Raw genomic sequence first — 20,116 nt, forward strand, 5'->3', positions numbered from 1 at the left:
GTCCATGGAAATCTATAACGATGACCCAAAGGACAAACGCCCCCTGACAACTACTACAAGGAAAATATTTTTATTGTCGGGGACTGTTACCCCCCCCCCCGGAAATTTACCTTCCAGACGCCAATTACCCTTAGTACGGAGCCTTTAAAATGCCATTCACATGACGACATGATGGGATACTTTATCTTGCCATGTCGACTAAATAAGCTTATCATGTCCGCATGGCGAGATGCGTTATCCTGCCAAGTCCACCTATAAAAAGTTATACGTCAACATGGTGAGATATTTTATCTTGCCAAATCGACTTGTAACAAGTTATATGTCAACATGGCCATATCGGGATTCTCGCCGGGACTTGTACACTCCATATCTCGCCATGTCGACATATTGACTTGACAAGATATAGAATATATCGCCATGTCTAAATAATAAGCTTATTAATTAGAAATGGCAAAGAATCACGCCATGTTGTCACGTCGATTCTTCATTTTCAACGCTCCGTACGAGGGGTAATTATCCGGGGTAATTGTCTGCAGGGTAAATTTCCGGGGGTAACAGTCCCCGGCGGTTAAATATGGGGATATTTTCCTTGAAGTAGTTGTCAGGGGGTAATTGCCCTAATTGTGGCATTGTTATAGAACCCAGGCACGGAACCAGGATTTCCTGGGGAGGGGGCCCAAATTTGACCTGATTCTTGGCGCCCATGTGTACTTTTCGAAAAATGGCACCCACTCCCTCCCGGCCAGGCTAACTTAGGTGCCTTTAATGGATTTTGAATTATCTTATAATCACATTTAAAAAAAAGGGCAATTGAAGACCACTCTTTATATGTGTTCTTGAAAAAAAAATCAGTGAATATTTAATGTAATATCAATGGGAGCGCGAAGCGCGAGCGATTTTGGGGGTTTTCAATTTGGTTTAACTTCTCACCAGATTAGGCCCTACTATATTGTGTGAACGGGACCTGAAGTTTCCTTGCTAGTTGTTTTAGAATAGCCTTCAATAATATTAATAACTTCTTGGGAATATTAAATGCAATCTCGAAGCAATCGACTCATTCTCCTCATCAGTGGCGTATTTATTCAGCATGGGTGCACGGGGGTGGGGGGGGGCTTGTTGAACTTTTGTAGAGGGCACCAAGAAAAAAATGAATGAAATGGGGGGATAGAATTTAAAGAATTTCTGAGATTTTATTCTTTAAAATACATTGAGGTACATGTATTTCACAAGGCCTAAATAAATAATGAGAACGCGAAGCGTGATCTGATCTGATTCCGGGGGCGGACCCAGCTTCCGCCAATAGGGAGGGGGGATTTTTTTCACCCATATTTTCCCCGATTGGCCGCTCAAAGTTGACTTTTGGGGGGTTTGATTTCTTTGAAGGGGTTGTCCCAGTGGCGAAATGAGTCAACAATTTTGAGGGGGCTTGATATGGCGTATCGCATAAAATTAATGAGAAGTTGCCAGTGAGCGAAGCGAGCAAGCAAAATGCTAACATTTTTATTACAAAAATACAAGGTTGTGATAGATTTTGACATGATATTTGGAAAATTATATCATATTTCATCCTTATCCCTTTCCTTTTCTTTTTGTATTTTGTCCTGAAAATTGAACATTCTGGGCAATGTTTGTTAACCTGAACAGAACGCGTTATGTAACTAAATAATTACCATGATCGCGAAGCGCGATCAGAAATGTTAAATATGCATTCTGGCCCAGTCGAAAAGGGACCTGTTAAGGACATTTTGCAGTTAGCCATTAAATAATGCGAGCACAAAGTGCGAGCTGAACATTTTTGATATTCCAACCTAAGATGAGATTTCAAACCCCCCCAACGGGACACTCGAATCATGAAAAAGTATGGGTAATTTTTGGTATCTTCCTACATTAATAATGCGAGCGCAAAGCGCGAGCAGAAATTTTTTTATATTCTGATCTGAAAATGGATAATTTTAGTACGTTTTGAATAAGATCAAGCTGCGTATCTAAAAAAACATGCGTGCGCGTGTTTTAAAGTTAAACAGAATCTGCATTCTGAATACATTTCCTTTTTCATCATGCAAATCAATAATGCGAGCGCAAAGCGCGAGTTGAAAAGAATATTTGAAATTCCGATATGAAATGTGTCAATTTACGCACTATTTACAGCATTGTGTATATAGGGAAATTGTGCCGATGTGGATAGCACTAAATAGATGATGCGAGCGCGAAGCGTGAGGTGATATTTTATTATTATTTTAGCCTAGGATCGATATATTTTCGACCTAAGGATATTTTGTCATCATATAACAATGATGACTATCTTCTATTTCTTTTCCTAAAACGTGTCGATATTTATTTCTGAAAAAGGGACAATTTAGCTATTATGAATACATAACATTTTTATTTCATATTTATTAAGGAAGAGCCGTGGTGTAATGGTTCCGACTCTCGCCTTGTAAACATTTCATGCATTTTCATTTATTGGTTTCTGCAACACTTTTTCATGAACATATTAACAAAGAAAATACAATAATAATATACATATAACTGACAAGCAAAACATACAAAAAAAAATAATGCATTTTCTATTAAAACATCGATTATTAGAAGGTTGCAGGGGTTGCCACTATAAGCTGAGCTTGACTGCGTGGCAACCCCAGAAAACGATGATAATTATTCTTACTACATTATCTTAACGTAAGGGTGCAGGTGCATAATGACGGGGAGGAGGGGGGGGGCGCTTGGTCCTCATAATGTATGCTTTATTTGTATTCTTATAGTTGTTGTTTTCCTGTTTTTTAAAACATGTGTTTCATAAGATATATAGAAATAGCCTATTAACTTTGTGAATATTTATTCAATAATAGTGATTTAATACCTTTTTTGAAAGGAGAAATGAATCTTAACTGTTTCAGCGAACTTGGCAATGTATTCCATATGTCAGGCCCATGATGTCTAAGTGTTTTATGTGCTAATAATGTTCTAGGATTTTCTAAGTGAATATTCTGACAAGTCCGTGTTGGATATGAATGTAAGTTGTTATTATACGAAAAGAAATCGGTAAATACAGAAGGAAGCAGTTTGTAATGATATTTATACATGAAAATAGCTATTTGTATGGTATTTATATCATATATCTTATACGTTTTTAGACGATAAAAAAGAGGATCAGTGTGTGAAAGATATGTTGATTTTGTGCAGATTCTAACAGCTTTCTTTTGTAATAAAAGTAAATGTTCAAGGTTGGTTTTACTACAGTTTCCCCAAATAAGGTTACAATAATTAATATATGGTAGTATCAATGCATTGTATATCATTAAAAGGGAGTGCTCTGGCAAAAAATACTTCAATTTGTATAATATTCCAATTCCTTTAGCCATTGATGAGGATATTTTGCTTACGTGTTGGTTCCATGATAAATGTTTGTCTATTGTTATGCCCAGAAATTTCACAGATTCTTTTTTATCTATTGGCTCATTGTCAATTAGAATGTCTTTGGGAAAATCGTCATTCCTATGAGTGGCTTGAAAATGAACAAAATGAGTTTTACTTATGTTTAAGGATAACTTGTTACATTTAAACCACGACGAAACATTTTTTAGTTCTAAATTCATTGTATTGATCAATTCATCTAAATTTCTGTGAGACAATATAATGTTGGAGTCGTCAGCATATAAAATAAACGAAAGAATTTGGGAAGAATTTACTATATCATTAATATATATCAAAAACAAAGTGGCCCCAAAATCGAACCTTGTGGCACTCCACAATTAAGAAAGGACAACGGAGATTTAATATCATTAATTGAGACGAATTGTTGTCGATTTGAAAGATAACTTTTAATCCATGACCAGGCAACTCCACGTATTCCGTAATTATATAATTTATGTAATAAAATCTTATGATCAATGGTGTCGAAGGCTTTACTTAGATCCATAAATAAAGCGATTATATGACTTCTTTTTGAAAGGGAGTCAACAACATTATCAAGTAATTTAGTAATTGCAAAATCGGTTGAGAATTTTTTTCTAAATCCGAATTGGGTTGGAATAAGAATTTTATTTAATGACAAAAAAGAATCCAATCGTTTGTACACAATTTTTCCCAATATTTTTGATAAACATGGCAAAAGTGATATAGGACGATAATTAGTAACTTTAGTCGGGTCATCTTTTTTGTAAACTGGGACTACTTTTGCTACTTTTAATAAATTGGGACAACAGCCAGTAGAGAGAGATAGATTAAAGATATGTTCTAATGGAAAGACAATGCTATATATTACATGTTTTAAAAGTTTTGTGCTGATTCCATCATATCCTTTAGATTTTTTAGATGCTAAGGCTTCAACGATCTTAATTATTTCATGTTGATCTGTTGGAATGAAACACATTGTATTTGAGATGGGCTCGGAGAGATACTCAGTAAAATTTTTACCATCACTTTGTATTTTTGAAGCCAGGTCAGGACCAATGCGCGTAAAAAAATTATTAAACTCTTGAGCAATTTCAAAAGGTTCAATAAAGAATTTATTTTCAACTTCAAGTTTTTCAATTTTATCATGGGGTTTACTTTTGTTTATTAATTTGTTTATGACATTCCAAGTTGAATTCAAATTCCCTTCTGCGTTTTTTATTTCCTTTGAATAATATATTTTTTTCGAAGATCGAATTACGCTGGTGAGTGTATTGCGATACTTTTTATACTTGATAAAATTATGTTCAGATCTATCAGAAATGAATGATTTATAAAGTTTATTACGTTTTTTGATAGACTGTAAAATTCCTCGAGTAATCCATGGATTTCTGATCTCATTTTTACGCTTCTTGCTTTGAACAAGTGGTATATTTTTATCATAGTAATGAGTGAATTTATCTAGGAACAATTTATAAGCAACATTTGCATCATTTTCTTCCAAAATGTCATTCCAATTCTCATTGGTTAAATCTTCAATCAAAGCTGAAATAGTGTTTATATTTTCTTTCCTATATGTTTTCCTAATATTTTCTTTATCAACATTAACTTCGTATTCTGAAGAAATAAAAAATATTGGCAAATGATCCGTAATATCATACGTAAAAACTCCACTATTGTTATCATTGCTAAAAGAATTTGTAAATATATTATCGATCAATGTTGCTGACGTGGACGTCATTCTAGTAGGTATGTTGATACAAGGATGAAAAGCATATGAGGAAAGTATATTGAGAAATGTGTTTGCACTATTATAGCTATTATGATTCCTTACTTTATTGTTAATGTTATTATAAGATGGTTTGTTGTACAAAATGTCTGACAAATCAATATTAAAGTCGCCCATTATATAGATTTGTTTATTTTCACGGGATATCTTTTCAAGTTCTTTATCAAAATTATCGATAAAATTGCCGATGTTGTTATTAGGCGGTCTGTATAATGTTCCTACTATTATATTTTTACCAAATTTGTTTTCTACTTCAATAAAGAGAGCTTCTATGTCATTAATGTAAATGTCTGATCTTACTTTGTGTTTTAGTTTTGAGTTGATATACATTGCCACACCTCCTCCTCTGCCTCTTCTCCTATCAACATGTACCATGCGATAATTAGGTATATTGTATATGTCCGGGGAATGTGAACTCAGCCAAGTTTCAGAAACACCAATAATTGAAAATGAAAACGTGTTTAGGGAATTTAAAAAAGTTTCTACGGAATCAAAATTTCTGTTAAAACTTCTTGAATTAAAATGTACAAGACTGAGATTATTGATGTTGTTATCATTTGATTCAAAAGCTGATATAAATTCTTGGGAGGTATAATAAGCGCAATTTCGAATTTCATTCCTGTTATTTATTTGGTCTATTTCATCTAAATTAGAGTTCATTTAAAAGGTAGGTGACACCTGTAAGGACCAAGCATGAGGGAATGTGTCGGGGGGGGGGGGTGTAGAGTGCATGCAGTTATGTTTAAACAATTCTAACATTTTAGGGAACATAACAGTTACAATGTGGTCTCAAAAATGTTTTGTTTTTTTGTGTGTGGGACTTCGGGTATCTAAATCATATCCACACAAAAATATACAAATTATATACATGTTTGAAAGTATTACATCAATAATGTCCTTTCATGCTTAAACATTCAACAAAATAAATTGAGCATGATACAAGTAATAATGGATGAATTAAAATCAAGTACACCTATATTATCAAGGATCAAAACAAATCCAGCACTGAGGGGCCGCAAACAGCGACCAACCAAACAATGAATCCGTTTCCAATCCAAAACTCAATAAAATCTAATCTTTTGATTTTTAAATTTTTAATAATTTGATATCATATTCACCTTGTTCAACGCATTCATGATATATCCATGTGAAAAAAGGTAAATGGATTCGCTTGAAAAGTCGCAAGTAATATTAGTCCATTTGGCAGATGACTTAAATGATTAAAGACCAAAAAAAGGAAAAATGTAAAGGAGCTTAGGAAGGACATCTGAATAACCTAACATTCTATGGCAATTATAGAACGAAACGTCATGCTGCCAAACATAAAAATATGTAAAATAAAGAAGACACTCCAGTAAACTGTAGGTACAGCATATAATTTGAAGGTGGTATTAAGACTTTCCATTATCAAAAATAATGTGACTAAATAGATAAGAATTTGCTTTGGTCTTGCGAACACAAGAACGTATATCGAGCTGGCGATCAGTCAACCAATTAAGTTAAGCAATCTTTGCATGCTTAAAAAGCTCCAACGAAACTAAAGCTCAATTGCAACTTCATGTATCATCGAAATGTTGGACAATGTAGTTACTTGGCAGCTGCTCTATACACCTGAATTCAGTTGATATATAATTAAATTGATTTGTGGATTGCATTACAGAGTAACGCATGAGAAAAAAAATCAACATTCCATAAGAAAAAAGAATCAGGTACGAGATCCGGAACGAAATAGTACAATTCAGAGGAAATTACTTGACCGTGTTAACATCATCTCTATGAGAGTCACCATCGATTTACGCGGAACATGCATTTGAGTACAGAGGGTCGTGTGTCGTGTGTTCGAATCCCACCGCGGTCTAGCGTCCTTTGGCAAGGCGTTAATCCACACATTGCCACTCTCGACCCAGGTGCTAAGTGGGTACCCGGTAGGATGCGAAAGATATTGTATGTTTGATTTTGCCAGCGCCATGAGGCTGCGATGAATGCAAGGAATGCTCCCCAGGGAGTGTAAATTGTGCACTTTTCGTGCGAAATGAATCCAATGACCGGGGTAATAATATGCTGTAACGCGCATTGAGCCATTCAGGGAAAAGCGCTTTATAAAAATTGGCTATCATTATTAATAATCTAATAAGCCTAATGAGTGTGTGAAATTTGACAGTGTATGAGGCCTGAAAACGGGACATTTTAATATTTTGTAATCATGAATAGGATTCATTGGTTGATATATTTTTAGCAAATAATGCGAGCGCAAATCGCGATCCGAAATTTTTAAATGGGGGAATTTAAGTAGTTTCTTATCGAATTACTATGTGGGTATACATAACTTACCAATAAAAATGCGAGAGCACAGCGCTAGCTCATAGGCCTTCATTTTTTTTAGAATCGAGACACCTGAAAAGAGATATTTAGATAATCTTATATGAAACACAAAAAGACAATAGGTAGGCCTACTTGGCAAATAATGCGAGCGCACAAAATGTTGCAAATGTTGATTTACACCATAAAACGGACATTTTCCAGACCACTTTAAAAAATAAATTGGTAAATCAAACAAAAAAATTAAAGATCGATGTCCGAGCTGAATTATGTTTTGTATATTGACTTCAAAACTTGATATTTTGAACTACATATCAGCCTATTGAGTAAGATATGTATTTCATCGAGCAGGCAATGCGAGCGCGATGCGCGAGCGAAATTTTAATATAGTGACATTAAATATTTTCAAAAATTATTTTCCAAGTCTTCTCCTGACCTTATTTTATTCACTCGTCTTCTTCCTTTTATGTTTCGTCTTTTTTTCTCATTTCATTCCCCTTCTTTTTTTTCTTTCTTTCCCTGTTTTTCCCAATTTATTTGTTCCGTAAAGGTCAATAGGGGGGTAGGGGGCCCTCGGCCCCCTGGATCCGCCTATGGTAGCAGTTGTTATGATGAACACGATGCATATCTATTAAGAAACGAATGCGAGCGCGAAGCGCTAGCGGAAAACTTTTATAGTGATGAAATGAAAAGGACATTTTTAGTTGTCAGGTTAGAATATCAAATATTTTCAGCTTGTGCTTCTCGTTCGCATAAAAAACTGTGAGGTCGGGATGCGTATAACTAAATGATTTATTGATGCGAGCTCAATTTTTTTATATACTGACCTAAGAAGGATTATTTTAAGTTATAATTTCTATTCTAATTTCTTGCCCTTTTTCTCTTCTTCTTTTTTTTTATATTTCTTAGACTTTATTGCGCCACAATGGGGGGGGGGGCAAAATCTTTGCCCCCTGGATCGGCCTATGTTGACTTGAAAAACACTAACACTTATGTACGTGGGATCGATACAGAGGATCGCAAAATTTGATATTAACCCCTTTTTATGACCTTGAGCAGGATACCTATCTACCTAAACAGACTTAAAACTCGAGCACACTGTGTTTGTTTATTATTGTAAAAACGGGATATTTTAATTCAGCCGCATTAATTTAAGCTTTTCGGGCAGGACATATTTCACTATAAACAGGCAATACGAGCAATGTTGCGCCCCCGGTCGAAAATGAATGTGCATGAAGCCCCTTAGTTTCATATGGTGCCCTCGGTTGAACATAAACTTGGCGCCCCCATGTGAAATATAAAATATAACTTTGCCCCCCCCCCCTCTGAAATATGTATTTGTCGCATTACGGTAAAAATTCAAACTTGCGTTCCCGTAGTTCGAACATCAATTCGGTGCCCCGCTAGATCGAACATCAATACGGCGCTCCCCTAGTTCGAACAACAATTTGGCGCCCCCCTCCAAGTTCAAACATCGATTCGGCGCCCCATAGTTTTTTCTCTTTTCCTCATTCCCCTTCATTTCTCTTTTCTTCTCTCTCTCTTTCCCCCTCTTCCTCTCTCTCTTTCTTCTTCTCTACTTTTCCTTCCTCCTCCTCTCTCTCTCTTCTCTTCATTTCCCCCTTTTTCTTCCTTTTTTTCTACTTGTCTTCCTTTCCACCTTTTCTTCTCTTCCCCCCATCTTTTCTTCTCTTTGTTTTCTTCTTTTCTTTCCCTCTCTCTTTTCTCGTTTTTCTTCTCTTCCCCTCATCTTTTCATCTCTTTGTTTTCTTCTTTTCTTTCCCTCTCTCTCTTTTCTCGTTTTTCTTCTCTTCATTTTCCCCCTTACCCTCTTTTTTCTTCTCTTCTTTCCCCTCTCTCTCTTTCTTCCCATCTTCCTCTCTCTTTTTCATCTCTTCCTTCCTCTCTTTTTCTTTTCCCCTTTTCCTTTCTCCTTTCTTTTTTTTTCCTTTTCCCTCTTCCTCTCTTTTTTCTCTTCTTTCCCCCTTTACTTCTCCCTTTTTCTTTCCTCTCCCATTTTGTTCTCCTTATTCTTTTCTCTTCCTCTCTCCCTCTATCTTGTATATTCATTTCTTTGGCCATCTTCCTCTCTCTCTTTTCCTTCTCTCCCTCCCCCTTCCTCTCTCTCTTTCTTCTCTTATTTTCCCCTCTTCCCCTCTCTCTTTTTTATCTTCTTTCCCCCTTTTCCTTTCTCCTTTCTTTTCTTCTCTTCCTTTTCTCTCCTCTCTTTTTTCTCTACTTTCCTCTTTTTCTTCTCCCTTTCTTTGTCTTTCCTTTCCCTTTTTTCTCTTTTCTCTTCTCTTCCTTTCTCCCTCTTCCTCTCTCTTTTATTCTCTTCTTTTCCCATCTTCCTCTCCGCGCACTATCTGACCCGCGGACTATCGGGATGTTTCCGAATTTTCGACGCAACCTCGCAAAGGTTTCGTATCCCGAAGAAGACACGAGGTTGCGTTGAAAATTTGGAATACACATTGAAATTAACTTTTTGTTGGTATTGCTTTTGTTATGGGAAGGATAAGACTAAGAATCAACTATGAACTTTGTCAGAAAATTCGTACACACCAATAACTGATCAAACTTCAAGAATAGTTGTTTTTTATCTACTTCATTTGATTAAGAGTACTTTAATACGATCTAGATAATGATAAACTACTTCCCGACATTTGAAATAAGCCACAAATGATTAATTGCCTTAATCTAAGATGAAATAAGAAATTTAATTGAAATGACTTTATTTACGTATGTATTTGTGAATTACAGATGATTTTTTAGGTCAACAGTTTATACTACCAGCATTGTAGAAGATAAAGTATTGTACCTATCACGATTTTGTTGAAGTTTAGTTCACAACACAAAAAAACAGAAAATAACGAAGAGTTACTTCGAAATTTTCGGCTGCTAACTGCAACCTTCGTCAGCGATGTGACCCGATTTGACCTTGACGTTCAGACCTTCTCTCAACAGAGACGGGAGGGGGTGGGCGATACAAGCTTCCGAATGTCTACGACCCGATCATCGACCATTACGTCACTAAGGTGCTTTTTGTGTTGTGAACTAAAGTTCAACAAAATCGTTATCTCTTACCAACACAGATGAACTTTCATGATCGTATTGTATTTAACATTATTATGTTAGAAACATAATTCACTTGATGTTGTAGGTTATAGTGGTAATTAAAAAATCGTTAAGAAAGGGAAATTTTGTTAGAAAACAAATAATGACCAGAGCAGCTAACAGTCGAAGTGTCAGCCTTTAAAGATATATGAATTCTGATAATTTCCGTTAAGAATGGACAAGAGCATAATTATGTTATACAAATTATCGAAACTTATGTCTGTATTTTCATAAACGTAACTTAGAAACAAGGAATTTCAAATTAAGAAAGGGACACAATTTCGATAAGTTAAAAAATTAGTTTGCTGGAATCTTAAAAACTATTGACGGAGTATCTTCTATATGAAATTTGTTTTGATTTTTACGATCGCAAATTCTTGTATGATAAAACAAAAAAAGGGTATAATTAATTCGTACAATGGTGTTACTCTGATTTACACTCTAATTGCAAAAGAGACAATTCACAGTAATAACATTCCCATTTGGAGTGACACGAGGAACCAATACCGTTTTAGTGAAATAGATTATGATAGCTTCTATTAGAGCTAACTGTGGATCTTTTTTTTTTACATTATCACTCAAAAAAACAGTCGTGAATTTCACTCTCTAAAGATGCTAATATCAATTCATTAGGAATGAGATCTTCTCACACCGAGACGTGGAATAAGAGATCAGGTGGCTATTTCATAAAGCTTTTCGTAAAGTTACGCACGACTGGAACATGTTCTCAGGTGGTAAGTCAACCACACAGGGATATATCACACAGCACAAGAAAGGATCACCAGTCGTGCGTAAAGTCATTCGTATCTTACGAACAGCTTTATGAAACACCCACCTGGGGTGTGACTTGAAATTATGCTTATATGGCGTACGGTTGCACACATTATATTTAAAGCACAGTCTAAGCATATTTTGACGAATGCAGTGATGCGTTTTATCGAGGCCTATACTCTAAAAAGCTCTAAAGGGGTGTTGCAAGAAAAAAATCCAATCAATCGCGAATATTCTGTTGCAATTTTACAATGAATAGATCAAATTTAGCTGAAAGAAATCAGATTACACTATACTTGTTGCAAGGAGAAGGCCAGCAATCAATCCGAAATTCACAATTAATTACAAGAGATATGACTGAATTAGACTTGCAATTGTTTCTTGCAACGCCCCATATATCACACTTAAGTTTTTGCAGATTGCCCCCAGATTGTAGCTTCATACATTTAAGAGAATAATCTTCCGAAAACTTACTCTAAAACAAAATGCACGACTATGAAATATACATCGCCACCAGCAGTGAATTAGACTAAGAAGAAATAATTGAACAAATGACAAGGATTGTTATAATTGAATTTGAATATATATATTTTCAATAATGAAATGTTCCTTTAAGACCAACGCGTAGATAAGGTGAATATTTATACCCTCTTTTAAAGCTAGAGTGGTATTTCAGGAGAATAGTTGACGTCAGCTGATTTTTTTTTCTTGAATCTTTATTTCGTGTTGTTGCTATCTAGGAACGTCAAATATTGTTGGCAAACCTTTCTACATATAATGAGAATATGCTACAATTAATTTTGACAATGATTTTAGTACTTACTCAGTTTTACATATTAAACTTACATTAAAATATGATTAAAACAAAACAATACGCCCACTACAAGAGGTTAATTAAATCAACAAGAAATGCTTAGATAAATAAAAAGTAATATATTCATGTTATTTGTTATCCGATTGCTCCTTGAAGGGGTAATGATATATAAGGAAAAATACATCTAAGGATTTTAAGTTTTCTGTTTGATTTCATAGTGCTCTGTGAGGAGAACTATATCAGCGGATTTGTTTTATTGTTTGATTCATCGATTCTTGATGTTGTTTTCGTCCAGGAGCATCAAACAATATAATGAGTGCAAATATATAGAATGATACGATTATGTTTGAATTAATTCTTACAATGATTTTACTAATTTTCTTAGTCTTCCATTAACCTACATTAAACACAATGCAAAAATATCAAATATAAGCCCCAAACCAGCACTACAGTAAAGTAAGAATAAATACTTAAATGAATCATAATTATCATTACAGTTGAATAATAAGTGCTATTCTATGCCTCTTCAATAGCTTGTTATAAGTAAGGAGAATTTCTATGCCTTTCTGTGATGCCGCCAGAGTGGTATGTTTGTGAGGATAATATCAGCGGATTTTTTTTCTTTCCAATAATATTTCTGTATTTCAAGTTAAGGAACGTTAAACATATTTGAACTTTTCTAATTGTATTGAGATAACTTTTGAAATGTTAATGATTTGACCCTTGACCTTGCGCATCAAGGCTCCGTAAGACAAAGCATAACGATTGATCGTACGTTGGATTTTTTTAACGATTAGTGCATTGTAGTCAATGCAATCAATCGTAAAAAAATATACGACCATTGCTAAGTTTTGTGATACGGGTTCAAAGTTTCCAAGTAGCGCGGTAATTCACGCGACGTCACTCCGAATATGAATTCCACTCTGGTCGTTAATCGCTTCTAAATCCCTTCCATGGAAGCAGTTGGGACTCGCTTATAGTTGATGCCAGTTGGACGACCGATTAGCTTGACCACGCCCATCAGGATTGCTATAGCAACCACGGTTGCAAACAATCCAATGAGGAACATCCCAAACGAATTGTATTCAGACAGATCTATGGTAGAGAAATGAAAAATATCACATGGCATACTTAATTAATTTTGATGATATAACCTAAACTATTTTCCGCTGTTTGAACGGCAGGCAACGCTATGTTTAATGTTTTCGGGCGGTATTTTCCCTATGCTTCCGGAGCGATTCTTTTTTTCCGTTCGACATTTTCTTCCCAGCGTCAGAGTAGGGTTTATTTCGTGAAATACATGTACAACATGGATTGGAGATTCATAAACAGAAACTAATTTACTGTCCTGAGAAACACACCAGAAGGATTTATTGAAGGGGAAGTAAAACCCCGAGAAAAGTTTGTTGTAAAAAATAGTAGGAAAGTAGTGAAAAATATTGACGAGGGTTTGAAGAAAATCCATATTAGATTTTAAGAAAGTTATTAGAATTCTAATGTTTTGATTTGTGACGTCATTAACGAGCAGCTGCCCCATACGTTATGTCACACAAAGTAAATAAATTAAAAAGTTTTAATGATTGGTCATGATTTTTTTTTCTTTTTATGAACGGGTGTGAAATAATTTGTGTATATATATACTAAAGGTACATTGATAATCATTTTCAATACTCGCATAAAATAACATTTTAATGATTTGTAGGAAAGCTGATCATAAATGACGTCACAAATAAACTTTCGGCAATGTTTTTTTTTATCTTGTTTTCTGCTAAATTTACCATCAACTTTTTTGTCATTGTAAACTTCCCTATTAAAAGGGCCCTTATGATGACAAGGATGACCCTCAACAAAACAAACGTACACGACCTCATAAGAATGATGCAAAGACAAAGACAGGAAAACAGTCGAAAGGAATAAAGTTCAAGGGTCAGGTCTACATGCATAGTCAGAACTAGTGGCGGATCCAAGGGGGGGGGCATTTGTGGCCCGTGACCCCCACCCTCTCTTGAGAGTTCGGCCAAGTATTTTTTTTTTGGGATTATGCCAGTCTTTTACTGAAAACAAGCTTTTTGTGATTGCCAATTTTTTTTTTTTTGGGGGGGGGGAGAATGTGCCCTCCCCCCTTGAAAATCATAGATCCGCCCCTGGTCAGAACCTTATGTTGCACGTAACACCAGAACAATGCTCGTTTTTATTTAGGCTGCATGTAAAATATCACTTGGTTTTCAAAAGAGGGCATCATCTTGCTATATTTATAAGGCTATATAAGGCGTAGTATTAATACAAATAATTTTACCCGTTTAAGTGCTAGTCTTGAAAATATCGACTGGTCCTTTTTTATGATCTAGAAGACATTAACTCTTGTTACGATAAGTTCTGTGATTTGCTTTCAGGCCAACCTGACATTTAACTTCCAAAACAGAGAAACAATAAGATGAATTACAAAAAGTCCCCTAGATTACATTTGATATCAAAATCCATACTTCAGTCAATAAATCGGAAAAATAATCTGTATTATAAATATAAATCAAAAGGAACGCAAAAAAAACCCAAAGCAAAATACACATCCAATAAAAATACTTTAAGTAAAATTATTCGTACTGAAAATACTTTGAAAATAAGCTACGATTACATGATATGCGAAACACTTGGAAAATTCTCAAGCAAGCTATGAATGTCTCAGAAAATAAAGACATTATAACGGAAATTAGATCTAACGATGAGATCATTCAATAGCCTGTTACCATTGCTAATATATTTGATGACCATTTTTCATCGATCGGAAATAATCTCGCTAAGGATATAGCTCCCTAAAACAAACATTTTGCAGAATTTCTTGCCCCAACCAATCCGAACTCAATATTTTTATCCCCTACCTCCCCTCATGAAATTACTGATGATTGTCTGAAACCTCGATAATAAAAGAAGTTCTGGCTATGATGACATCAATAATCTAATACTCAAAACTTTAAAACTATCATATCATATATTGCAGATCCACTTGCTTACATCTTCAATATGTCTTTAATTCACGGACAAGCCCCCAATTCCCTGAAAATTGCTTAAGTCATTCCAATTTTTAAGAAAGGCGATAAGTCAAACATTAACAACTATCGGCCAATATCCCTCTACCGTGTTTTGGAAAAAATTTGGAAAAAAAAAATTAGCAGAACAATCAAATTTTGTTGTGATAATAACACTTTCTCTAATTTCCAAATTTGGTTTTGGAGAAAAGCATAGTGCAGCTCATGCATTATCTTTTGTTGAAAAAGTTACTCATGCAGTCGATCAGTCTTCACATATGGTTGGTATTTTCCTGGACTTCTCCAAGGCCTTCGACACAATAAACCACAACGTTCTACTTCATAAGCTTTCGCATTATGGTATACGTGGGAAGGCCTTGGATTGGTTCAGGAACTACCTTTCCAACAGAAAACAATTTGTTTCTTTTAATGATCACCCCTCAAATATGTGCAATATTAGCTGCGGTGTGCGCAAGGAAGTGTCCTGGGACCACTCCTTTTTATTTTGTATACAATACGTATCAAAAAAAAGTTTACACTTTGAAAAAAGCCATGGGAATTACAAAATATACAACATGGAGGTAATTTTTTCACATATAATCTTGGGTTTGGGTCTCATCTATCTAATGAAAGTAAAAGTTTCGACAGAATGTTACACTTGAGTGAGCACTGTCCATTTCTGTAAAGCTTGCAGAAATCTGTTTGCGCAGAAATGGTCGCTTTCACGCTGTGTCAAGGGGAAAGGGCGAAATCAAACTTACCCTACGAAAGATTTCTCATACATTTCCCCAAGCACTTTAAGTCAAATGAAATAAAACGGATACATTCAAGCATTTTGTAACAATTTTGCCACCCAAATTGAAATTTCAACACTTAGTAAGCACAACCTTTACAATTTTTGTGCCAGCTAGATCTGAAGACATAACTAAATCTGAACAAAAGTTTATATCAGACATCTGCAGCATTTTTTCCACTATTTTTTTATTATTTAAAGTGGATTTACATTTCATTTTTCATTTAATACTTGTCTCTCCACACTTTTTCCAAGCATGACAATGATTAACAAAATGAAATCATCAAGCCTAAGCCATTTCATGTAAATCACAGCTCAGTGTAAAGCAAATATCGTCACGATGGCCTCGGTGTGTGGGGGAGTGGGGTGGGCGCAATGCACTCTTCGAAGTGTTTTGGGCAAGAAAACATGTTAAAAAAGGTAAATTATATCTCCAAATCAATTTTACTAGCTAAATACCCCCTGTTCTTCATGAATAAGGTCTACTTTTATTCGCATAACTATTTCAAAGTTCTGCGCAAATCATTTTTCACTTTTTTACTTTTCAAAAGTAAGTGGTGCTCACGCAAGCGGAAATATTTTTCGACAGTTATTTCGTCATTTGCTTTAATGGATCTGTACCAAAGTTAAAATGTGAAAAAAATCTTCGGGATATTACAAAGGTATAATTTTACAGGATTTTTTCTAAGTGTAAACTTTTTTTTGATACGCACTGTATAAATGACTTAAGCAGAGCATCCAGTATTCTATCTTTCATTATTTTTGCTGATGACACAGGTTAATTTTTTCTCACAAGAATCCGATTAACATTGCTGAAACAATAAACTATAAATTAACTAAAGTTTTGAGTTGGATTAGAGCAAACAAATTATCAATCAATCTTCAAAAAACCAAATACATGTTATTCAGTAATACTATAAGTTTCGTTGCCTCTTGATATTTCTGTTGAAGATATTCAGCTGGAAAGTGTCTCGTCAATCAAATTCCCGGGTGTCCATGTAGATAACAAACTCTCCTGGAAATGTCACATTGACAATATTTGCAAAACCATCTCTCGTAACATAGGCATCATAAATAGGTTAAAATACTTATTCCTGTTACCTCTCTACTAACTCTATATTCTTCTATATTACCGTATCTCAACTATAGAATCCTGGTTTTGGGAATACACACCAAAATTTACTAAACAGAATATGAGTACTACAAAAGAAAGCTCTTCGTATTATTTCATTTTCACATCCCCGTTCTCACACTGACCCCCTATTCCTCGAATATACTTTGTTTAAAATCCAAGACTTGTACTTATTTCAACTAGGGCAGTTTATGTACAACTATAAAAACGACATGGTTCCCACCGTTTTCCACGATACGTTTCTTCAAAATAAGCGTTATCATACGTATTCTACCAGACATGGCGATCAATTTCATCTGCCAATGCTAAGAACTATTTTTGCTCAAAGTACTTTGATTTTTACAGCCCCCAAATTTTGGAACTTTCTCCACAAAGATATTCAACAGGCCCCATCCATCAACTCCTTCAAGAGAAAATCAAAAGTATTTTTGTTACCATTTTACAAACGAAGTTGATTTGTTAGTAGGTCCTGAATATCTTGTATCTCACACTAAATTTTCTTTATCATGACCATGTATGTAGCACTCTCGTTGATCCATGTTAGTACAAATTTTGTTCCCCCCCTCTCTCTCTCTCTCCCTCTCTATCGGTCAGCCTAATTCGTCTCTCTCTCCTCCATCCTCTAATATGTCACTGTATTTTTTTTGTTTCGTGTGTCTGTGTGTGTCTTTGATAATGCATGTCGTCCAGTACTTCTGTCACCTTATTTCCATTTTTTGCTATCATTTCCTTTTTTTCTCTAAAATAGTTTTCCTATTATATTTATCACATTGTACTTTCCCATTTTATAGTATTGTATCTTTGTACAATTGAATGAATTTCCACATTTAGTTAACTTTTATTACTTTGCCTTTTCTCAATTGCTATATGTAATTTATTTATTCAAGTCGCTATAGGGGATCCACGCTCTACAAGCAATGCTTTTTAGTGGATCCCCTCATTACCATTTTTTTTTTACTATTATTATGCTCAGGTAAAATTGAATTTGTACTCGTACTTTGATTTGTAACTCTATTTGACTTATATTTGTCATGAAAATGAAATAAAGTTCTTGAATCTTGAGTCTTGAAATCTTGAATTTAAATGATCGTTTAAACCTCACATTCAATTTTCATTGACAAAAAGCTTCAGCAGTCTTCAATATTCCGTTTGGCTAAAGGAAAAGGAATGAAAGGAATCTATTCGTACCTTGACAGCGGTTCGATCAGATTCGTGCTTCTGATTTCGAAACGGAAAAGGGAACGACAGAGCGTGCATTTTTTTTTGTTTCGTGAAGGCGAAACAGAAAAAGGGAAACGAGATTTCAATTCAATTTCCCGTTACGTGAACGCGAAACAGAAAAAGGAAACAAGACTTCCAATTCAATTTCTGTTTAATTTCTGTTTCAATTCAATTTTGTGTTTTTCAAAGGGAAATAAAAATTTTAACATGTAAAAACAGTAAAACCGAAAAATTAACATTTTTTCTGTTTTTAAATATTTCATTCTTGATTAAAAATATTGAAATATTACCGTTTTTTCTGTTTTAAAACTCGAAAATAAAGTCAATTTTCACTCAATATTTTGTTTTTGATTTTCTCCTTTTCGAAATCAGAAAAACGAATCAAGGAAACATTCTATTCCTTTCGTCAGGTATGAAACATGGTCTTTCGTTGTTTAACCGAAACCTGAATGAAAATATCAACTCACACGACCTAAACAATACTATCAATCCTGTATGATGTATGTATGTGTGTGTGTGTGTTGCTAAGAAGTGGATAAAATATATACCTGTATTCATCCCCCTTCATATTTTCGCCGGTGTTTTCTTACCCCTAGTAGCCATGTCGTTGGTTGAGCGGCTGACGCGAACCGGTGCGCTACTTATCGTTTGGGTGGAAAGGAATGAAGAAGAACGACGTTTGCGTCCCTCATCGCGAATGTCGGAGCAATCTCGATACACCTTGGCCTCTTCATTCATACACACCATCACTTCACAGTGAATGTATACCTGCGAAATAGAATGATTTTGGAGTGACTTTATGTTAAAGTTTTCATTATCATTGATTATGGAGTAGCAGGGGCACGTTACCTAGGCAAAATGGAATATAAATGAATATAATACGTGTGAGTGTGTGTGTTCTTCCGTGTGTATAGGTATACATATTATGTGTAGGCCTGCACATCTAGTTCCGTTCAACCGGTAAATTGCCAATTCGTCTACTGACCTTATGGTCTACTTTCATTAAGTCTAATGCCAAACCGTCCATGAAGATATGTCTAACAACCATTTGGTCCAATCATCAGTTCGCCTAATCACCATTTCGTCTATGGCCATTTCGTCTCATAACGAGTTGGTCTAATATCCAATTTATTTTCGTTCATTTTGCACAATGAACACTGAGTCCAATTAGACCAAATGGTATATGGACTAAATGGCTATTGAACCAACTGGTTATTAGACAAAATGGTGGGTGGACGAATTGGCAATTAGGCCATCTGGACAGTTGATGAAATGATGGTAGACCACATTATTGTAGTCGAGTTACCAATTGGAACAATTTAAATTATACGAATCGGTAATAACCATTCAACGCCTCATCCCCTACACTAGCGCTTCTCAACCCCTTTTTTTACTCGAGGACCCTTTTGACTATGACAATTTTGACTATAAGATACACACTGAATGTAATGATCATATTAGAGCGTAACTTTATGATCTTCTGCTGTGAATTCAATCCAGCCTTTTTCCTCTCGAAATTCTTTTTTTTTTCCTGCAACTCTTTGGATGTTTTGTGTATTTAACTCTGAAGCTATATGACGGTTTACGCCCGGGGTTTATGCGCCTCATTGGACAATACTTCAGCACATTCGACACACATTGCTTTTGGTTTTGTATTACTGCCAGTCATGCTGAATCCAAATGTAATGTGTTCAGGGTCATTATTACCTTTTGAGAGTTCCAATTTCGACGAAATTTTGTTCCGTGA

The 20,116-nt window shown here is 35.0% G+C and overlaps 1 protein-coding gene across 1 annotated transcript in view; it reads right to left on the reverse strand.

Annotated features, from left to right (window-relative positions):
- Positions 1-12,454: 12,454 nt before the first annotated feature.
- The window catches only part of LOC121417692 (oncoprotein-induced transcript 3 protein-like), a 61,226-nt gene continuing 53,564 nt past the window's right edge, over positions 12,455-20,116 (reverse strand). Inside the window, exons 8-9 of the mRNA XM_041611426.1 lie at positions 18,960-19,137; positions 12,455-13,295 (exon numbers count right to left, since the gene is read on the reverse strand). Coding sequence (XP_041467360.1) covers positions 13,141-13,295; positions 18,960-19,137 — 333 coding nt within the window. The 3' untranslated portion in view covers positions 12,455-13,140. The remainder of the gene's footprint in view (positions 13,296-18,959; positions 19,138-20,116) is intronic.

The sequence above is a fragment of the Lytechinus variegatus genome, chromosome 6 (assembly GCF_018143015.1).
Source record: "Lytechinus variegatus isolate NC3 chromosome 6, Lvar_3.0, whole genome shotgun sequence".
NCBI classification, from domain to species: Eukaryota; Metazoa; Echinodermata; class Echinoidea; order Temnopleuroida; family Toxopneustidae; genus Lytechinus; species Lytechinus variegatus.